General features: G+C 39.7%; 1 protein-coding gene across 2 annotated transcripts in view; it reads left to right on the top strand.

Moving 5' to 3' along the window:
* The window catches only part of TOX (thymocyte selection associated high mobility group box), a 299,151-nt gene that overhangs the window by 152,748 nt on the left and 122,530 nt on the right, over nucleotides 1-23,873 (top strand). For both annotated transcript variants that reach the window (XM_032610469.1, XM_032610468.1), the window contains exon 3: nucleotides 11,923-12,165. In XM_032610469.1, the coding sequence (XP_032466360.1) occupies nucleotides 11,923-12,165 (243 nt within the window). The remainder of the gene's footprint in view (nucleotides 1-11,922; nucleotides 12,166-23,873) is intronic.

Genomic DNA, 23,873 nt, shown 5'->3' with positions numbered 1-23,873 from the left:
TAAAAAATAGGTATGATATTCAAGTTAAGAATAGCAATGTGTTGAATGATGTTATCTGTCCATGCCAACTCTACTTCCAAGACACTTTAAGATTGTTCCAAACAAACACTAAAATTTCATTATGCCCGTATGTCAAGTAGAAGCGACTTTGCCCATTTTTAGTATAAGAGCACTTAGAAAAGGCTTAGAAAAGCAGTTTTTCCACCCATCCCTATATCTTCTGAGACCACCTTCTTCATATCCTCACCTGCCACCCAAACACCTTTAAAAAAGTGTCAAGTTTCCCTTTGCAGTTTCAGTACCTTGGTTTTAGAGCCGACTTAGCTGGACTTCCCAGAAACACAGAGTTTCAGTTTCATCTTTATCCCACATTTTCTTTCTTTCTCCTGTGTTTTTTCTGATCTGTGTTACTTCGCAGTTTGGACATAAAAATTTCTAACTATAATCCTAATGGTTTGAGAGTAATTGGTGGCTATCTTGGAAAATGCTCTCCATACACTCCTTTCTCTTTGTAAGTTATGATCACTGATCCTGTTGCAAGCAAAGTCAAACAAGTGACGTCTTGGTTTTGGCATCACATTTTTCAAATAGAACATCCTGGTCTGAAACTCAGGAGGGCTCTGAGGGTCATGATTTGAGACCAGTAATGAAGCCTTCCTTGGATGTGACTGGGCCTCCTAGCATTTCAGGAGAAGTCCTGCATTCAAGAATAGCTAAGCCCATTGTGAGTAGTTATTTTCTGAACTCACACACCAGAGTGGCCATGGAGGAGGGGGAGCTGGGGGCAGGGATAGAGCAGGGCCAGCGCCCTGTACGGAAGTTGCCTTCAGGGAGGCCTGAACTCACCTGTACTGTGAGCACTGAGCTGTTTATTTCTTATGCTCTGACTTCAGTTAAATGTCTTGCTTGCCAAGACGATGGTAAGTTTTAGTAGGAAGCTTCTGCTTGGCTGGAAGTTTAGGTTAGCACTCCCCTACCTCCACGGTAAGGAATGAAGTCGATCCATAATAATAACAACTGTCAGTTGGCAGCTACCTGTGTCTGTAAGGAACTTAGCAAAGGCCTTGCACTCATTATCTCATTTAATCCTTACAACAGTTCTTGGAGGATGATAATGATAGAGGGACTGGCCAAACATCAAAAAGATAGTACATATCCCAGCTAAGTTCCTGGCCCGGAAAGGCCTAATGCCCAAGTCAGACTCCATCCATGGGCAGCAAGGCCTCACGTATTTTAGAACTTTAAGGTCAAAATGTTGATGTGCTAACCTCAGACCTTGTTAGTATTCAGATAACTGCGTGTGTTACCGTGCGTGGGAATACTCTGAAAAAAAGCAGGTTGAACCAAATATTTGACCATCTCTTCCCTACCAAAGCAGCAATTTCATATTTGTTCAAACACACACATAAGCTGTGCAGAGGTGAGGTGTTTATTTGCAGTCCCTGGCTTCTTTTATCCAAAGTGGTGATTCCTTCTTTCCCCTCTTTTCCAGCCTTTTCCAAACCTTTGCCTCCATAGCTGTCCCCTTTTCCTCTGTATTTTCATTGCTTTCCTTGTCTGGGTCCAGGACTCTTCCCCTTCTTGTCATTTTTCCTTTTCTCCACCAAAAGATAAACAAAGTATAGGAGGTCTTTCCATCACAGACGTCGCACCGCTTCCACTGCTTTCTCAGGGATCCTGCTCCTGGGAAACCGAAGGAGGAGGAAATCTGTCTTTTTTAAACTCAGGAAATTATCTCCAATTGTTCGTCTTTTTTTTCCCTTGCCCCTATCTTCAGCTCCGCTTCAGCATAAGCTTTCTTGGTAGCGAAGACTGTAGGAAGCGAGATGGTCCTCAGATACCTAGGGATCCAACTGCAATTGCTTCCTGGTAAAAGATCCAAACAGTGGGAATTGCCTGTCGGTGAATGATGATCTTGCCTTTTTCTGGCCCTCTTGATTGTGGGAGGAGCCAGACCAAGAGCAGAGGCCATCTGTTTAGCTCCTCTGCTAATCTGGCTTTTTCATGAAGAATGTGGGTTTACCTATGCAACATTTACTGATTTCTGTACAATGGGAAAAAATGAAAAGAATGGCCATAAACACATATAGTGTGTATTTTAAAGTTTACACAAAAATATGTACATATAAAAATAGGCCAACACTGAATGCTTAATTCCATGCTGGCTGCCTATATATTCTTTAGCAAAAAGAATCTGACCATAAGCAAAAATCAATTTAGCACAGGTTTCTTAAAAAAGAAAATTTTATTAAAGCTCAAAGGCCGTACATGCTTTAAAATAGTATATTAAAACCCAAATGCGGGCTTCCCTGGTGGCGCAGTGGTTGAGAGTCCACCTGCATGGGACACGGGTTCGTGCCCTGGTCCGGGAAGATCCCACATGCCACGGAGCGGCTGGGCCCGTGAGCCATGGCCACTGAGCCTGCGCGTCCGGAGCCTGTGCCTCCGCAACGGGAGAGGCCACAACGGTGAGAGGCCCGCGTACCGCAAAAGCAAAAAGTAAAAAAACAAACAAAACAAAAAAAAACCCCAAATGCATTGGGCTTCCCTGGTGGCGCAGTGGTTAAGAATCCACCTGCCAGTGCAGGGGACACGGGTTCGTGCTCTGGTCCAGGAAGATCCCACATGCCGCGGAGCAGCTGAGCCCGTGTGCCACAACTACTGAGCCTGCGCTCTAGAGCCCGTGAGCCACAAATACTGAGCCTGCGTGCTACAACTACTGAAGTCCGTGCACCTAGAGCCCGTGCTCCGCGACAAGAGAAGCCACTGCAATGAGAAGCCTGCGCACAGCAATGAAGAGTAGGCCCCGCTCATCGCAGCTAGAGAAAGCCCACACACAGCAACGAAGACCCAATGCAGCCAAAAATAAATTAATTAATTAAAAAAAAAACCCTGATGCATTTTATTCAATTATGAAATGTAAAAAATTCTATGTATTCATGCTATGGGTTTCCCCTCTGCTCAGCTAGTTCTCTGAATACAGGCAAATCATTTAACCTCTTTACACATTTTTCGCATCTACAAAGTGGGAGCGTAGTCTCTGAGGTCTTCTCTCGAGCGAGCATTCTGTAATTTCATTTGAGCATAAATATAGAACTCAAGAACATTATCCTAAGAAAAAAAATGCATAAGGTTATTCTCCACAGTGAGGTTCATAACAGAGAAAAATTAGAAATACCCTAAATGTTTGGTAATTAGAAACTGGAATAAATTACAGAACATGCACACAATGATATAATATGTAGTCATTTAAACAAAATGTAATAGATGATATTTATTGACATGAAAAATATTCACATCCTTTTAAGTGACCAGGTTAAATTATATGATGGTATAATAATATAGCTTACATTTATTGATAGCTCTTATGAGCTAGTATATTACTCAAATTTAAATAATTTGTAATAATAATTTGTAATAATAATGTAATTTGTAATAATAATGTAAATCATTATCTCATTTATCTCAATTAATCCTGATATACCCTTAATGAATTGAATACTGTTATCAACCCTACTTTACAGATTTGGGAACTAAGGTTTAGAAGAATTAAGTAACTACGCCTGCTAAGAGATGAGATGAGATTTGCATATAGCATTTCTAGCTCCAAAATCAGAGCTTTATTAAAAACAAAACAAAAGCCCAAAACAGGATAGCAAATGTGGACTGAAAAGATTCTTGAAAGAATGCACATGTTTTAATAGTGTAGGTTTGTGGTTTTTTTTCCTGAGTGGTTGAATTCGAGTGATTTTTTTTTCATGTATATTTTCTTCTTTTTCACTCATTAACATGTATTATTTATAAAATAATATTGTAGAACCCAAAATTGTAGAACTGAATCTCAGAACTCAGTGTGAGAATTGAAGACATCTGGAAAACTAAAAAAAGATGGACTGCATTTGTACATAAAATCTATGCTAAGCAGTGAAATTTTAAATGTTTTAATTATCCCCTTTAAACACTGAATACAGAATGATGACCTATTACCGGAACATCCTTGGGGCCCCCACTAGGGTTTCAGAAGTAGCTTCCCCACTTTAATATGCTCTCCCTAGTCATCGTCCATGTGTGGTTTTGGGTTGTGCTGGGGGGTGGGGGGGGCCACATTATTTGTTTCCCAGAAACTTTTTTTTAAGAGTGGCCCTAGCAGCAGTCATGGCACACAGAAGAGTGCTGGACTTCCCTGCCCTGCCCACCCCTGATCTGAGAGTGCTCGGCCCACTGCCCTAACACCCACAGATCCTGAAAGCTTCAGCCTGTTAACCCCAGCTCAAGGTCAGAGCTCTCCCAAACCCAGCCCCAGTGTCAGATACTCTCTGGGGCGGCCTCAAGCTAACCCTGTTTTCTGGTCTCATTGAGGCTTTGCACCCTGGTTCTCAATGATCCAATAAAAACAAGTCCCAACAGAGGCTCGCAGTGGGCTCAGTACCCCAAAGTTTCTTTTGATCGGTGGGCTCAATCTCGCCCTTGAAGTTTTCTTAGATAGTGAAGACCTGACCTCCCTGTTGAACCTCCTTGCTGCACTGTCTGGACTCGCTCGTTTGTCAGTTTTGTGGTCTTCCCTTCATCACCTACTGCATGTCAGCAGAAGTGTCTGATCTTCAGGTCCTGTTATCAGGGTAAATCTGTTTATAACAACCTCCCCACCCCCCATCATCCCAGCTTCAAATAATTCCTCTTTCATTTACACTCAGATATCACTTAGTTTGACAGTCGAACATGCTGCTTATTGGAAGCCTAAGTTTTTATATCTCTTCTAATTTACTTCCTTTCTGACAAGCTGTTATAGTTCTTTGTATCTCAAATCATACTTTGTGGGATGCCTTACACACAGTAGGTACACAACAAATGCTTCTATGACAGATGAAGCTCTCGTTGCCTTTTACTTAATAAGGTTACAAAAACTAATGAGCACAAATAAAATAAATGTGGTACGTTCTACCCAAAATGCATTTTGATAACTGTTGCTTGAAAAATTAGTACATTGTGTGTCTTTAAATGAAGATGATTTATTGCTATTGTCTAACATCTAAAGAAAGACAAACAAATTGTTTGCAGGATCATTGGCTTGAGCACATCAGTGGCACCTGCTGGACAATTCTTGCTGAGTGTTAAGATGATTTATGTAACAGACCAAAGCTTTCCACAGTAATACATTATAGTTTCACGCTATCAACGCTTGTTCATGCAGAAACAAAAGAATCTGAAAAATACCTACTTCTGAAGGTCTTCTCAAAAGAAATTGGAGATAATGTTGATGCTGTTTAAACTCTTCCTAGGGAAATCACCATTACATTCAATATCAACTTCTGAAAACATACAGAGGAAGTTTATTATTTTTCTAATGAACCCAATTTATTTTATTTAATTATCTTATTTATTTAATTAATTTATTTAATTTTATTTATTTATTTTCATTCAGTTATTTAAATTATGCAACAAGAATTTTCAATAATACAAGATGAAACATGTTTAAACATGGGCATTTTTCTATCCTGAACTTTCAGAAATTATGTTATAGATTAAAAATTAAGGCATTTCATATAAATTTGATGGCAGTGCTATTTATTTATCTTTCAGATAAAGATCTATATGAGAAACATATTTTACAGTGTTATAACCATAGCCATATTTTTAGTGTGTGCATGATTGCATGAAGCCATCACATAATTTAAAGATATGTACAAGATGATATCTTTTGAATTCTTCTGAGTTATGGGACCTCTTGTCACCAAAGGTTGAATACTCTGTATAATGATTGCAATATGTGGACAAAACCCCACAGATACAAGGCCCTTCTGGTGGAGAAACTAGATTTTTAGAAGAGAAGGAAAGACAAAGTCCAGTAGAGATTTCCCATTATTTGTTCCCAGTCAGCATATATTAACACTCTATCTAAACAGTACAAAAACATAAATTCTCTGTAGTCAAAAGAAAAATCAGCCTAATTAACATCCCACCTCCAGATGTAATAATGTGGAATAAGAATAAAAAATAAGAACAGGCTGTAGTGAAAGGAAGTATGGATTGCAGAAGGAGAAAATAATGTAAACAGGATACCCAGGCCATGGAATATGTAAAGCAAAATGATGAAAAAGAAATGTGAGCATGTCATTAAACAGGCAGGGGAATGAGATCGTCCAGAAATCAGGTGAGACGTTTTCCTTCCTTTTTCACTGAATTGGGGATGCTGGAGGTGGTTGGACGTGGGGAAGGACAATGGCTTTAGTCAAGAGGCTAGAAAGGTTCCCAAAAGATCAAAACAGATCGGAAGGATCTTCTGTTACTTTCCTAACCCAACTCTTGATTCTTGTCTCAAAAACAAACCATCTGATCAGCAACTTGACAGCAGTCTCCCAGGGAATATAGTTTTCCTTCGGACACAAGACAGTATGTGAGCAAGTATAGCTTTTGTTGCAAACTTAGACACTGAAATTCTGCTTCACACATTCATTAGCCTTTTACCTGGGTCAGTAGGACGGAACTGTCAGGAACTGATCAGCCTGGGTGCCAGCCTGCAGCAGAACTCTCTGAAGAATCAGAGTTGTGGCCCTCTGTACATGAGGTCCTTATTGTCTGAGCTCTCCAGCATCTTCGCCTATTCACCATTTCCCACTATCTTTTTATTCTTTAATTTCAAAACTGCAATCTAATCCCATTAAAATAAAAACAAATGCTATTTATGGGAAGCAATTAAATGAATACATTATGTATGAATAGGGCTACACTTTGCTTCAATATGAGGTCTGATCAATGGCAAATATACTGAAATTCCTTCATTACGATGTCTAAATCCTCTCCTATTTGGTCTATAGTTGTTTTCTCAGACATGACCCAATCCACGGCATATATAAACACATTTAACAATAACCACAGCTATGCCAAAGCTGCCATTTATCAAGAACTTTCTATGTGGCAGACATATATTATTAGGCTTTTTACCTATCTTATGTTTTTTGTCTTCATGCTCATAAGAACCCCATAAAGCAGGTTTTGAAACTGAGGCTCAAAGGAGAAACCTGTCCCAGAACCCACACTGACAAATGCTTCAAAGAGCCTGCAGCAGCTCTGTCTGCTGGACTCCAGAGCTTCCAGTCTTTCCAGCATGTTCCGTGGCCTTCTTATCAGTCACTGAGGAAGCATTATAAGTACTCTCAACCGGTCCAAGATCTGTCGCCTCATCAGAGAAAGATGTAGCACCTTGTAGCTAAATATGCAAATGCCAATGGTAAGGGTTCAAGAAAGTGGCTTGAAACAGTCACTGGATCTATTATTTAGAACCATAAAAATAGTCTCTTGAGGAGGATAATTTTGAAATTACTACTTTAATGCTTCCAACAGTCCCCTTATGGCCTCTGAGAAGTTCATATATAGTCCAGCGTTAGCCAAGCCTCGTGAAAGCACAGCCCATTCTACCCACATATCACGACTCTTGGCTTCTGCTCCCTGGACACACAGGGACTCACAGAGCCTCCCCCCTCTAGGATAGAGCCGTATCCCAGCGCCAGCAACAGAAGGAGAGTCTCCTGTGTCTAGGACCAGTGAGTAACTTAGGATCAGGGAGAATCTGGTTGAGTAACAGTAATATGATTCTGAGGTCTTTGACTCATGTAGATCATGCAGACTAGCTGTGGTTTAGAGCAAATCACTTTGCATGCTGCTTTGTTTCCAGTTTACCTTTCATTAACATGGTGAAGATCCAAGATAAAATTAAATATATTGTCTTGAATTTCATACCGTTAACCCTAAGTACTTTCTCTTCATTTGTGTAGATGGTCACCATTGACTTTTATCATTTCTTGGGGAAGAGGCAGCTGCTGAGAAGATTCTGATCTCTAGATTGGGAGGCGTAAGAGGCACTAGAAAGGCTGATAAGGAAGATGATGCCGCCTTGAAAGGCCGTACCTGCTCTTCTCCAGCGTTGTAGCCTGGAGCCTAGCCCCCCAGATTCTCAGAAGCCATGGATTGACTCCTTGGTGGTCTCTCACTCAGGCTAAAAAAAGTAGCCCAGTGTCTCATCGGGATATGCAAGGTCTTAGGAATGATCAAATGATCTTTGGTCTCAATAGAATTGGAGAATGAAAGTTTTTTTTAATACCTGGCCTCGCTGAGACTTGAAGGAGGAAAATAAGCCCGAATCAGAAAAGGACCCTGAATCAGGAGAGAGTGCAAGGAATGATTTTCACTGAAGCTTCTCTGACTACTCAGTCCCTGGTCTCATCACCAATGTCCCTGTTTCTGTGCTCAGAGCACCCTCTCATGCACTCACTGTCCACTTGTCTAGTGAGGCCCTTGCTGGTAGCCATCCCCAAGGGATCCTGATGCGGAACCAAGGCTTCCGCCAGGTCCTTAGCTAGCTGCAGTAGGGATTAGGTTCAAACAACTTCTGAGAGCGAGGGGGCCCCAAACTCGCCCTTAGGAATCCTCTGGGACTTCTGTGTTACCACGGGATGGTGAGTGCAAACCACTTCAGGGGGACAGATCAACAGCCAGAGAGGGACACTAAACTCGCCTACCCCAGCCTTTCTCAGGCTGCTTAAGCCTTTACATCTTTAACAGGATACAGTACTTTTGGCTTCCCAACATGCTGAGCAATCAGCATTCCATACCATGCTGTCATCTAGCCAGTGCATTCTTGGGAACACAGGATATTTATTCAAGCCCATGGCATAACAGTGGTATAGTCATAAACTTCATAAACTTCACGCCTTTGAAGAGTCATCTTCACATTCATTTCTTCTTATATGCATTCATTCAGTGATTCATTTGTTAATTCATTCAACAAACATTGAACACTGATTGTAACCAGGCAGCTTCATGGGGAATGAGGGAAAATACTGAATCATATGCAATTGTTACATCACCCCCAAAACGGCAAATTGCCTCTTAATGTATAACTTACCGTGGTTAAGTCAAACTTATTAGGTTTTTTTTCTTGGCCGCTGCATGGCGTGCGAGATCTTAGTTCCCCAAACAGGGATCGAACCTGTGCCCCCTGCAGTGGAAGTGCGGAGTCTTAACCACTGGACCACCAGGGAAGTCCTAGGTTTTAAGAAATCAAAATAAAGATGTCATGCCATGGAAGTCAATGTTGAAGAATTAGCTAATTCACTTCCAAACTTAAAAAATAATTAGTAATTAGTCTGGCATTGAAGTTTTTGTGAGTTCTGTGACATTTTGACATTTATACAATTACCGTGGTACTTTTATATGGCATCGATTACATTGTAATAGGCTCCTGGCAAATAACCATCTCATGACTTCTAATGTGAAGAATAGAAACTACTAAGTAACCTTTTGTTGTTAAAATTCTTGATCCACATAACTACGCATTACCAGTTAAGTTGTGGAATCTGTGGTTTTGGTATGTAAGTGCACGGATTAAATAACATTAATGTGTAATTACATGAAAATAAACCATGTAGCTTAGTTAAATTGCAGTACAATTGTTATCACTGGATGTAAAGTGATACCAATTAAACCTTCCTTTAAAACACCACAAATTAAGATTTAACTGCTGGAGAAATTCTAGAATGTAAATTTATAGTACACCATAGGTAGACTATCCCTGGGTATTTCAGAGGTTTAATGTCATTTATAAAGTTAAAAACATCTTTTTCCTTTATGGCTGGCGTTAATTGTATCTTATTCAGGAAGGTTTCAAACAGATGTCAATTAACTTCTTAAAAGATAGGTATCAACAAGTTCAGCCTTAGAAATGTTGACAGAAAGACAAATTAGGAATACTCTTGCTCTTCTAGGGTAAAGATTTGATTTTAATGGGATGGGCATTGGGATGGAATTTGGGAAGAGGAAAAACCTGATACTAATGCTAATACTGATTCTTAAATTGTGAAATTTTATTGATCAAAAACAGTTGAGTATTGGCAACTTTGTATCATTCAACTTAATAAAATAATAGCAATTAAACTAGTTATGGAAGTGTTAGAAATAAAAACGCCTTCCTCCTCCATATATCCATCCCTCAGATGTACTGAGTCGATTGCTTACCAGCTAAGTGAATGTTATTTAACTTCAAACTCTCAATTTTCTGTTCAGGAAAACAGGGTAATAATAGCTACACAAAGGATTATTGAAGACAAAGGGCTAAATGAAGACAGCATAGTCAAAGGACTCAACACAGCGCTTTCTACGAAGCCAGCATTAATAAGTGCGCTTCCTCTCCCTCCCACCCCCCACCATTTTGTGTCTTTTATGCTTCTTATGTGAATACTTGTACCAGGGGCTGATGGTTTAGGTCTACAGATTAAAGGTCTAAATTATATTAGGCAAATGAGAATTTAATCAAACTTGCTGTTTTGACACAGGGCACTAGTATATTTTTCAGACAAGAGGTAGATGCTGTAAACAGGAAATTTTGATAACTTATGATTGAACTTTTAGTGCTGGTGATTTTTTCTTTTAACAGAACTTTAGATACTTAAGAAAAATTATCTGCAGAGATGAATTAAATCTTCCCTTCGTACGCCCCCAGTCTGTAACCCACACGTGCCTCTACGGGACCACGTCTCAATGCCAGATGTTCCAAGTAGCTCTCCATTTAAGCGTGTCTCCTGACAAAACCTAAACAAATATATCAAAACTTGTACAACATTTAGCAAGTGCAACTTGAAGGTTTTCTTTCTGTTAGACAAATAGACGTCATCTGGAAAAAAATAACCCCAGGCACTTGGAAGCAGGAGCATGAAGCTGATTGGCTGAACACCCTGTGAATACCCTACACTCCTTTCTTTGGCTCCTACCCTCAGTCTGCTCATTTCCAATCTCGCACACTCCAGCAGGCGTGCTACTGCCAGACAAGCGGGTCCTTGCTACCCCTGTGCTCAGACGCTAGGAAGAGTCGCGTACTTTGAAAGATAGGCTTGTGAGAGTTATCTGGACCCGCTCTGTTTCCTTCGTATTATGGCACCTGCTCTCTAAAGACTGCTAAGTATTGCTGTGTTTTGATATGAATTGGTAACAATATTTTATTATTCAGTTCCTCCTTATATGGTCCATGTTTACCACATTCTATTTGTGAGCGGGAGTGTCCTCACATACTCTTGTCTTCCTTCTTTGCTCCCTCCCTTCCTGTTTTATCTAAAAGCTACTTTCTAAAAGAAAAAGCCCCACGTATGTTGTTATTTATTTTACTGATTGACTTTTATTCCTAAATTAGTATTATAATGATATTTGTGTAATTTTATCTTTCAAAATTGGCAGAACCGCATTTAAATGATTACAGAATTATTTACTGCCTTCTAGGGGTAGATCAAATAAACGTGAGTAGTCAGAAATCAAGAAAGCCATCTTCATTTTTATTTTGATGGCACAATCTTCATGATAAAAATAGCTTTTAATGGCATTATCTTCATATATGACACTTTCTCTGAAGTCACACTTATGCAACTTGGTTAAGCTACTGCTTTACCAAATTTTTTTGTCAGTTATGAGCATGTAGCTCTTCAAAACCCAGAAGCAATTGCCTTAGAACTTCTGGAATTCGTTTTATTACATCTCATGATCTGAGCAGTAGGGAGCCCCATGAAACATGTTTGATCAAATATTAATTTTATAAATTGCCTTTCCTTCCCCACAATTCCCATGAAAAAAGGTATTCAGCTAGATTACAACTCTGGAGCATTTTAATGGGACCTTTGAAATCTGTTTGAGTTCAGCTTCTTGGAACAATAAAACTGCTTAATGGTGGCACTCTTTATACGAGAAGTGGCTATGCCTTCGAGGCGATTTCCTTCCATGCATGATAGAGAAATTGCAGCAGGATAATCTGAGTGTTTGCAGTGTCTTTGCCAAATCCTTAATGATGCTTGTAATAATATCTGAAAGGGTCGTGTGTGTTTGTTCACCATGATGAAAAGAAGGGGATGATAATTTGCATCAATATCACCATTGTCTTTTCAGTCCTACCCTGGTCCAAGCCTGGAAAGCGAAGACTTTAACATTCCACCCATCACTCCTCCTTCCCTCCCCGACCACTCGCTGGTGCACCTGAATGAGGTCGAACCTGGTTACCACTCTCTGTGTCACCCAATGAACCATAATGGCCTGCTACCGTTTCATCCACAAAACATGGACCTACCTGAAATCACCGTCTCCAACATGCTGGGACAGGACGGAGCGCTGCTTCCCAACTCCATTTCTGTGGTAAGGGTCTGCTGACCGATTGGTGGGGGGGGAGCAGGGGACACAGCGAGGACAAGGTCGAAATTAACGTGAGAAGCTTTCAATCATCGTAACGTGGCTTTCTGAAACTAGAATCATTTTTAGCTATGAAATCCTAAATCCATAGATCCGGTAAAATCCTAAAGCAATTTTCCATTTTACATTTAAGTCAAGGCAAAATCAATTAATTACATGTTTGATCACTCATATTTATAACCCGAAGTCCTAAATACTATTTGACACTGAATGTGTGGTCATATGGTCAAAATGTCTTGTTAGCTTTTAGATAAAAAGTTATCATAAAGGTGCCACATCTCATCTAGTGCAGGATTCTTCACCACAAGCAAGATCCCCACTTCTTCTAGGAACTGCTGTGAAAGTTGGTTGCTGCCCTATTTTCTGCTCTCAAATTCCACCAATTTATATAATAGGAAAAAGCAAGAAAACAATTTTCATCTTTGTTTTCAAGGTATAATTTGGGTGATCAAAATTTATCTCTACTGAAGTGTTTCTGTCTCTTGGACTTTGTTTGTCACTTTGAATCTTCTAATGTTCTACACTTCTCAAATTTAGTGAGACTATGTATCACCCAGAAGACTAGCAAAAAGTGAATGCCCAGCCCCTACCCAGGAAGTCCAAGAGTCTGTATTTTTAACGAGTATCCCGTGCTTGAGAAATACTGACATCATAAAATCTTTCTGTCTGATTTTTATGTCATCTAAAACCTTAATACTTTCTCTGTCTATATCTCAAGGAGTAGAGAATATTGTCAGTAGTATATGGCCAAGGGCAGAGCTTTCTACCATGTAATGAAACGCTCTCAGGTTAACAGTGACTTCTAATGAGCTTTCTTTGGTTTGCGTTGTTCAATCACTTAACAGTCCAACCACCTCTGTTGTCATTTTTATAAGCCACTGAACAGTTCTGTCATATTCACAATGAACAAATCGATTAACTTGCTCATCTTATGTTGTTTCTGATAGGAAAGCGTTTCGTGTTATCACTTACCTAAATCATTTGGTGATGTATCTCTAACTTGAATGACTTCACAAGAAGGTTTTTCTGTTAATCATGAACATAAAGGGGGGAGAAAGGAGAGTGGAAAGAGATCCCGTAGTAGTTTTGGGGGAATGAAGCCCTGAGCCTAATGTCACAGGCCATGGTAGGGTATAGAATTCTCCTCAGAACTGGCAGGTAGCTGGGTGGACAAGAGGGGAGGACTTGTTCCCAGCACCAGCGGGAGCAAAAAACTCGACACCATTGTCCCGGTTTTTAGATGATACTCCACCTGTATAGATTTATCCTAAGAGTATTAACTGTGGCTTCATAAAATGGAAGATGGATTTTTTAGAAAACATGCTAAGTGTGTAACTCTGATGAACGTTGTACTTCAAAGTAGTGACCTTGAAAAATCACGTGACTATTCCTCTTTGGGGCTAAGCCTTCAGACCCAGTTCATGAGCCAATAAGGTGTCCATGTCATGCTTTATAGACGTCCCTGTTCACTGAGAAGGAGAGGAAGGACGAACACAGCACATAGAATACCAGTCTTGTCCTCTATGCTTCTTCCTCATGTGCTAATGAAGCTGGGCCACAGGAGGATAATGAGATACTCAGTTACATAGTTTTAGTCTCAAAACCCTTTTTCTTTTATATAATTTGCCTTCTCAGCATTCCAGGACCCTCCCAATTCGCCATTCACTCTTTAAGAGATGCTTGTGCAACCTCAGTATACATGCACCTGGAATGTTCCCAGTTTGGCCACCCTTGCTAAGTCACTCCAGCCTCAGATGATGTGCTCGGGACTGGATCTCGTCGCAGCTGTGTAGCACCACTTTCTAGGCCCTTCCTCTACTACGCTTCCCTCCTTCCGTGTCAGGAGCCCCTGCTCATCCTAATTCTTTATGCTCCTTTCCACCCAACCCACTGTCAGAAACCGGACTTCGGTATTTTCGCATCAACATGGTATTTCCCTTGGAACTTTTCACACTTTACAAGGCAGAGGGTCCCTGTTCAGCCTAAACTAAGCGAGTGAAGCTCTAATTTCCATTCCAGTTCTTGGCACAGTGAGTCTGTTTGGGTTTTTCATAGGATGGTGAGACTTCCCAGTACCTCCAAACCGTATTCTGAGGTGGACATCTAGTTTGCCTCTCACAGTACTGGTCCTAGCATTTTATGCTGTAAGTAAAAGGCTGCTCCAACAAATTAAGTTTTGGCGAGACTTTGGATAGGCTTCAGCACTGTCCAACAGAACTCTCTGTGATGATGGCTTTTCTGTTATGCATGCTGTCCAGTAGCAATAGTCATTGGCTATTGAACACTTTAAATGTGGCTAGCGTGACTGAAAGACTGATTTTTATTTTACTGTATTTTAATTACATTTAAGGTAGCAACATGTACCTAGTGGCTACTATCCTGGAGAGCGTAGGTCCAGTTAATTATGTTGATTTAACATTAAATCTACAGGAAACCCATTTTTTAAGCCAGCATGGTCTTGAAGAAAGTACATTTGGAGATGAAATTTGTTTTAAGAGTCCTTTCTCAAGGCTTGGATCTCTGACTGGATTGCGAGAGCCAGAGTTTGATAATACTGCAAAGTTGCAATGGAAATTTAATGAAGTTGGAAAGGCCGACTTTACTGGAGTCTACTAATTCCTTTGAGAAACAAGGGGCATCTCCAATCTTATTTTGAGCTATCATGTGTTTAGAATGCCACTCATCAGTGTGTACATTTTAAATGCCTTCTGTGCTCTAAATGTTTGAAAGGGCTCAAATGATTGATAAAATACGGTCAGTGTGCTTTAGGAGCTTGTAAACTACAGAAAAAACGTAACCACGTATGAAACAGTTTGAGTGAAACATCAAGCAATTAGAGGCAGGAGAAGGGCTAAACACAATTTTACTGGCCGTGAACCCGGTAGGAATCCTGGTTGGAAGAGATTATAGTCATCTGGTTTGGGTAGTTTATAAAACTTAGTGGAAAAGGTAGGATGGCAGTCAGGTCTTGAAAGATGGTTTCGATTTAGACAAACAGAAAGGAAAGAAAAGGCATCTAGGAGAGAGAGCATTTGAAAAGCAGGCTGGATATTTTAAGTTAGGAGATTTGACAAAAGGTTTCAAAAATCACTAAGGACTGTGGGCTTGATATGAGGGAGTCTAAGGAACCACTGGCTGTTTTCACTCAAGGCAAAAGCATTATGAAAGCAGTGTCAAAGGAGAATCCTTCTGGCATCTCTCTGGAGGGATCTCGCAGTGGCAGGAAACTGGAGTTGTGTAGGGTCTGAGGAGCCCTCTGTTGCTGTAACTCAGGCAAGGAGTGTGAAGACATACAGGGTGGTGACAGTGAGAACAGAAATACGAGCTCTTAAGTTGTTTGCACATCATTCCCAGATCAATGAATCTGAAGATGAACAACCATATTTTATAGTTAAAAAGGGCTAAGGATTATTTTCTTTGAAGTAACTTTAGGTCTATAAGATACTTTTTTCATGTGTCTTTATAAAAACTGACTAAAACTCTTTCCCAGCAACTTTGCTCGTGTATAATGTGATCACAAAATTTAACCAGATGATTGATTGGTTTATCAGTTGTTGACATATATATATATATATTTTTTAATAAATTTATTTATTTTTTATTTATTTATTACTTCTGGCTGCATTGGGTCTTCCTTGCTGCACACAGGCTTTCTCTAGTTGAGGCGAGCGGGGGCTACCCTTCGTTGCGGTGCGCGGGCTTCTCGTTGCGGTGGCTTCTCTTGTTGCAGAGCACGGGCTCTAGGCATGCAGGCTTCAGTAGTTGTGGTGCGTGGGCTCAGTAGTTGTGGCTCGCGGGCTCTAGAGCGCAGGCTCAGTAGTGGGGCGCATGGGCTTAGTTGCTCCGCGGCATGTGGGATCTTCCCGGACCAGGGCTCGAACCCGTGTCCCCTGCATTGACAGGCGGATTCTTAACCACTGAGCCACCAGGGAAGCCCCTGTATTTATGATATATGTATGAAATGGAATAGTGCACAATTTAGGTTATCAGTGTTCATATAGACGAGGAAATAATGGCTACAGAATCAGGAAGTAAAAGCTTCCCACCTAGAAATTGCAGGGCTCTTTCTGATAACTCCTTTCAAGGTCACCTACAGTTTGGGAACAACCAATAAAAGCTGACACTTGTGGATTCTAAATAATGAACTTGCTGTAGATTTTAAAATCTTGTAAGTATGAGCCACCCTAGATAGATTTATGTATAGGATCAACTGTCGTCAATTTTATCTTCCAGAAACTCTTCAGTGTTATTAAAGCTGAGACTTTTTCTGTTAGTAGGGCGCTCAGATCTTTGTGTTAGTATTTTCACATGATGGAATTTTAGAATCTGAATGGATCAAATAGGTGAAAATATTTTAATTCTCATTTAGATATTGTATATATTTTAGAGGTTATTGTAATGTTTAACATACATGAATTATTATATGTTATATATGTTGCTGTTTTGTATAATATATAATCTTTTCTGAAAATTTATTTTAAATTTAAATTTTCTTATATCTACCTGTTTCTTTCCCCACTGGCAACATAAGTGATACAGTTTTACTGGTTATAAGCATTACCAACAAATTTCTAATATATTAGATGTAAAAAATTTAGTCTGTAATTAGAAATCAATATCTGAGTGAGTATTATTATCCCAATATTACAAATGAAAAATGGAGATTCAGGGTACTTAAGAGACTTGCTCTGTGGCTCAACCAGTGAACACCCCAGCTTCCTTACCTGAAAAACAAGGATAAATTATTGTCCTTACCTCATGAAGTGAAATGAATATTTAAAAATTGCTTAGACCATTGGTTGGCACATAGGAAGCATTATTATATGTTTGCTAAAAAAAAATGTGAAAAGCAAGACTGTATATGTATAACTGTTTTGCAGAAGTTAAAGTGCATGAGAGAAGATTTTCCAAAAGAGTTATTTATACTTAAATCCTTAATCTTCTTCACATCTGTCCAAAAAAAGAAAAAAAGGCAATAAGCCTGCTAGTCACCAAAGAAGTCTTTACCTTCTACTGAGTGTTCTTACACATCATTTTGATTAAAACTGACATCTTTGGACCACCACTACCGCAGTTCAAATCCTGGCACAGACCTAAACCAGCTACATGACATTGAGCAACTTACATAACCTTTTTGTGCCTCAGTTTCCTTACCTATAAAATAGGTATAATAAGACACTTAATCCCATACTGTTGTAGCATTAACGTAGTTAATATCTGTAAAGTAGTGCCTGTCACACAGTAGGTGCTAGATATATTCAGTGGGAATCCCTTTCTGATAAAAAGGTCACCAGGGTAGAAAATCTAGATTGCCTTCTGAAACTTGCCATAAACATATACAGGGGTGAAACATACACAGGGTGACAGTTTTTCCTTCCCAAATCTCCCACCACTTCCTTTTTGTATATTCTTGCCTGTGCCATTTTATGTGTTAGTAGTCAGTCAGGACTCCTGCAAAAAGTAAGGTTTCTGGCACTTGAAAAAAGATTCCATTGTCTTAAAGTCCATATTTTCCAAGACCAGCCTATAAAACAGTGTCGAATTTCTATTAGTATATACTGTTGAACAGGTGCCAACTAGTTCTGATTCTCTAGGTCCAAGTTAAACAGCCACTCACGACCCAATATGCAAGAGCTCCATTTCTCTCAAAATTCCTGAGTTATTTTGATAGTGGATAATTGACCGCCTATGCTTTTCCAAGAGTGGAATCTGGTTAGAAGAGCACTGGAATGAGAGTCTGGAAGGCCAGGCCCTGCCTGGGATAAGTTTGTTAACCGTGGACAATTCGCTGCACCCTGTGTGTAACCAGTGGGGTTGGACTAGATCAGGCGGAGCCAGGGGAAGCCAGGAATCAGCCAGAGCGGTGTTGCGCTGATTCATCTCACTCGTTCACATTTCTTGTAAAAATTCCCTTGAACATAGGATTCTGCCCCCAAAGAAGACAGAAAACCACAAAACTAGCTGATCTCTGAGGCCCTTTCCAGGGCTGGCATTTTCCTATGATTCATTCTCTGTCGACCACACAACTGTGATCCAGAGTCACGACTCACTCAACTTGTCACTTTAGTTACTTAGTCATTTTCCCCAGCATCACTTGGACTAGATTCTCAGTGTTCTACCTGTCCCCCCACCCCAAAACCTAATCGGTTATTAAGATATTTGAACCTGTTGGACAGAACATTTCTTTTGAGTGGAAAATATTATTCTGCCATTAAGAAGAAAGTGATGTTGTTTTCATGTTGTTAAAAAGAAACTACAGAGCTATTTTGGGAGAAGGGTAAAATAAGAAAATGTTCATATTAAGCATTCATGGTTTAAGAAAAATCTTTTGATTCGTACAAACTGAAATCAAGAGCCTCTCCTTTTTCTCTCCACCCTGGCACATTCACTGCTGGGTTTCACCACGGACTGGTAAAAGGCAAAATGCAACCTTGTATAAAGTCATCGAAGGCTCCTGCCTGGCCGATATATGTGGTGGTCGCTTGTTCTTTGTGCAGGCAACAGAAGCTCTTTCATACAAAGAGAAACCGTGCAAAGTTTTAGAATGGCCTCACAGAAAGGATTCATTTAGAACCTGGGCTTTTTGTAGAGGGTGGTTCCTAATGACACAGTATAGAAAATTTACAATGAAAAATGCAACAAAGGAGATTTCAATTTCTTTGAATGCTTCAAATTTCCAGTTCTGGAGTTTAAAATGGAAAAAAATGTTAAAAGGCAATAAAATTGGGGGGTTTATTTCCCGAATGCCTTAGTTTTTCCAGGCAACAAAAGCAAGCATAATGTATATACTCAGATTTATTGTTATTTGAAGCTTTCAGTCACGGCACACTTTGCATTCAAAGGCCACTGTACAACTGTTTTGACAACCATCACTTCGGTAGGTACTGCGGCAGTACACACGGAACTGAAGCAGGAGTGTTTCTCTGGGTCTGTAGGGCGTGCTGTACATCAAGGAAGTCAGATGTATTAGAGCAGCATGAATTGCTAATATGTCGCCATGATGGAAAGGACCACTGGCATATTGAATAATGTAGCTTTCAAAGCCAGGCAGAAAATGTGATTACACACAATTTGATTGCTGTTTTTAAAATAAATATTTTCAAAATCTGGAGATATCTTATTTCATGTAATGCATAAAGTATGTAACAGTGGACTAGAGCTAAGTATCTTTTGGGACACGCAGGAGCTGATGATGTCAGCCCCATTCAGATATGAAATGATAGAAGCATTAGCTTAAAATGGAATGGATGTCACCCTGGTTTGTTTCTTTCTTTAAAAAATAGGGGGAGAAAAGCAATAAAAAGAAATGATTTTGCCCACTTTGACAGAGGAAAAAAGACGAAGAATAATTATTTAGAATTATACCATAACTCATTAAATGTTTAGCAGTTACAGCCATTTTTTTTCACAAATTATCCTTTTTTGAATATTGCAGCACATGAGAGCAATGTATTAAACCACTGTAATACTGTGAAAAAATGGGCTGTTTTTTTGTTCTTATTTTTTACCATATATAATAAAAGTGTGTGGTTTGGGTTTTTTTTTTTAATGTCAGATCCCTAATAAGGCTAAAAATAAGCGTTGTTGGTGGTTAGTTGTTAAGCTCTCCTTAAGCCCTTTCTTTGCTCAAAACAGACTACTTTGAATGTAGTATTGATAAGTAGTTCAGTGGACTCAGTATGCTAATGGTTTGGGACTATCCTTTAGTGCTGTAATAAAATATTGTTTCAAACTAGAGCTCTCCTTAATAGTGTTCAGGAAAGGAGTCAATTTAAAAATAACACTTTTCCTTTCTTATGCCAAGTACAAAAAACTCAAGATTCACTTTGTATGTAGGGCTTGCTGTACTTTTTCTTCACCCCTAGTGTTCATGTGGATCAGTGCCTCGCCCATGCGCGGAAGACATCAGAAAGCTATAAGACCAGTTATATAATATACTGTAAGCAGACTCGGGGAGTTATTCAATCCGGTCTCTTAATTCCAGACAGAAGTAAACCTAAACCAGTTAGGATACGTGGTTTTCGATCTAAGAGCCAAGATTCCACAGCTTTCCTTGGTAGCCTGTTTGTGTTTAATTAACCTTGTAATGTTAAGTTAAATTGCAGCAAGAGATTTAGATTCCTTCCAGGAAGTTCCTTATTAAAGTTAAACTGAAGTATCTTACTGCACTTTCACTCTGCTGCGTCCGCCGCAGACATCTGAATGCTTGAAGAACAGTTGATTTCAAGTATTTTGACATTATTGAGTCAGTCCTGCAGTTGTGCTTTACCTGGCCCAAATAACCCCAATTCCTTTAACCTTTCCTCAGAGGTCCTATTTTTCAACTTTTACGTCAAATTAACTATTTTTTTTTAATTTGTGATTTTAAGGAATGCCGACCACAATGGGAGGCAGAGCTCCAGACGTTGCCTGAGGTTGCAGATTAATTTCTGAATTTTTCAAATACTTCTCTGTCCCCACATGGACATTTTATGGTAGTCTCTTTAATAGCATCATCGATTGCTGACATATTTGATTTCTGAACCATCGATCACTCCCACAGCATGTGTCCCTTACTGTATTGGTATCTAGCCAGCAATTCCCCATCTTGTTTCTGTGTAACTCATTTCTCATCCTAAAGGCAAACATCTGGGAAGGACATCATGGTGTTACTCTTCAAGGCATCTTTTTTTTCTGGCTGGGTATCCATTATTTAAATAGCACTTGGCAAACAAAGAGAGGGAAGAAAAATAGAGCTATGGGCTACTAATTGTCCTTGGACAAATAGGTTCTAAGTAGGCCCATAAGCGAGACTCCCCAGGTCCTGGCAATGAAGTTTCAGTCACTAGCTGCACCCTCCAGTTGTTAATAAAATATTTCCTAAAGTGTTGAGGGGGAATTGGGGAAAAGCAACACAGAGCCTAGAGGAAAAAGAGGTGGGAGTGAGAAGAATAAACAGCAAGTGAGAAAGGAAGCCTGTTCAGGAGAGAAATCGTGTACCTGAAGGCTCCGTGGGATGTGTGCTTCCTGCGTTGGGCCCTTCCGCCCGGCCCTTCCCCGCCCCCCGCCGTCCAGGAGTGCTGTCTGCGTCTCCTCCTAGTTTCGGGTCCGAGCAGTGTTCCACCCTCACCCCTCTACCCTAAGTAAGAATGACAGCACTTCATGGGTCAAGCCTGGACTTAAGTCAGGCCCTGAGCTGAGCGAGGCACGCGTGTCCTTCCGGCTCTCGCCTTCCCTGCCTGGCCCTTGGCTTAGCACTCAGGCCGTGCCCCACCCCCCACCCCCAGCGGAGGGGAAAAGTTCTGCTGCCTCTCCCTCTGCCTGGCAAGCTCTTTGCAGAAAAGAGGACCTAGACACCCTGAGAGCTCACTTGGTTTCGCTGTCCAGACTTCCATGTGGAAATCATTAATAACAATATTATAAGTAGTGCTCGGCTCATAGTAGGACCTCGATAACTATTTCTGATCCAATAAATGAACTCCTTTGTCCCCAGTGGAACCCTTAAAGTTTTCCCCAGACAAGTACAGGATCATTATTGCTGGGTTTTTTTTTTTTTTGTTGTTGTTTTTTTTTTTTTTTTTGCTGACACTTCTAAGTTGTGTAGTCTTCTAAAATAATACAAATATTACAGCTTTTAAAAAAGTGTAATATCATGTGTTGTGGGGTCTAAATGCACCGAGACTGCTATAATACTTTCAATTTAGCTAAATGAATTTGAGCCCTAAACTTAAATCTATTTTGTAGTCTTAACACTTAGTCAACTCACTACTAATCATTCCTAACCCATACCACTATTAAATTGATATATTTGATAATTAATTATAATGTATAGTTGATCTTTTTTAGATGAACAGTGTCATTTTCTGAGTAGAGCTATTTTTATGGAGAAAAATTATCAGCAAAATTACAAGACATCTAAAGGAACAAATTTCTGCCTAGTCCCCCAAAATCTTGGGGGCAGAAGGAACAATGTGGAGAATTAATGTTCGTTAAAGATTGGCTCATATGACCAGTGTTGATTTTTTTCTTTAATCACAAAATGATTCAATCTTTGTCTTGCTGTTTGCTTGATTTGGGCGAGTAGATTATTAACATTAAAGTGGTGCATTATAAATCCATTTAGTCATGGAATCATAGGAGAATTAGTCTAAAATGCTTTTCAGGAGAACAATGAACCAGTCTCACTCCAAGACACCACTTCCTTCATTATTCATTAACTGTTCTTATCTAGAGCATATGGGAACATTTTAAGAGCAGGTTTTGTTTTTTTTTCCATTTCAGTTTTTTCCAGTTTGAAAGTTCTGAGTTCTCTTATGTGGACAAACAGTACCTACAGGAACATAATATTTGTCGTTTTAGATTAGTCATTCATATACATTTCTCTGCCAGAAGCAACACACACTCCATTGGAGAAAAGGTATGACGTGCTGCAGAGTCTTTAACCATTTGGGGCAGTGGTTAAAATATTCGATTCATCTTTCCTTTTCTCGATCGTTTACAATATCACAAATGCCATAGTAATCCAGAGAACAGGTCTTTTTATTTTTCTCCACCTAATAAATATATTTAACATTTTGATAGATATATAATAACAGAATTGATATGTTGAGCTTCTCTGAATTTAAGGGAGTATACAAATTCCCCAGGGAAATCTAAGTACTATTTGACAGAAGGAGGATTCAACTCCTTTTTATAGTTCAGGATAGGCAAAAAACTTTCTCAAGATTCGTTACATTTGAAAAGTATTATTAACATTTAAGGGATTTGGGGGTTTTTTTAATCAAAATCTTTATTGTCTTTAATAAAATATTATTCAAGCCCCAAAACATATTACACTATTAACATTTTTCATATTTTTATATGCAATGCATAGTTAATCACATTTTCTGCTAACCAGCAGACGTAAATAATGGCTTACCAAATCGAGATAGGACCAATCCTTCATACATTATGAAACTTGAAAACGATCTGGATGAAAAATAAAGTCCCTCTTTAATTAAGATGATAGATTCATAAAGGCTATTGCTAAAACGATGATATTATTAAGACTATCAAAAGACAAATAAAGCTATTAGCATTTTAAAGCACTTTCTTTAAAATGCCTTAAAGAAAATGCTTTAAAATGTGTGGTACACATATCTTACAGTGCTTGAACAGTTACCAGGATGAGCAGACGAGTCAGGCTCAACCATGTAACTATATTCACTTAGAATAAAAGTAAGCTGTTCGCATCTATATATGTATCTCTGTCTCTTCTTCTACATAAGTATATGCAGTTACACATTTAGGTATTGATTGTGTGTGTGTGTCGGGGATTCTTATCCCATCATGAGCGTACCAGTGGCTGGCAATGGCCATTCCGCCCACCGGGAAGATGCAGGTTGGGACCTTTGGTCGACAGCTGCTGTGTCACCTGGGGTATTTTCTTGTTTCTGTGGCTGTTCTTGCTTTCCCCAAAGCAGCCTCATTTCTGATTATGGCAGCCCACGGGGCTGTTTTCCCAGCAGACAGCAGACACTGCCTTCCTGGCAGGGGTGCTTCAAGCTGGCTTTTCACCCTAATCTTCACATGTTTCTGGAGTGTCTTCATTGTGCCTCCAATCCACTAGGTGTCACGTGCAGTGTTAGAATCCAGGAGCTGACAGTTCACTTGGAAAGGTGAGGGTTACGTATATG

This window comes from Phocoena sinus, chromosome 17 (assembly GCF_008692025.1).
Source record: "Phocoena sinus isolate mPhoSin1 chromosome 17, mPhoSin1.pri, whole genome shotgun sequence".
Lineage (NCBI taxonomy): Eukaryota > Metazoa > Chordata > Mammalia > Artiodactyla > Phocoenidae > Phocoena > Phocoena sinus.
Note: the sequence above shows the minus strand (reverse complement) of the source record. Positions and strands in the feature narration are given on the sequence as shown.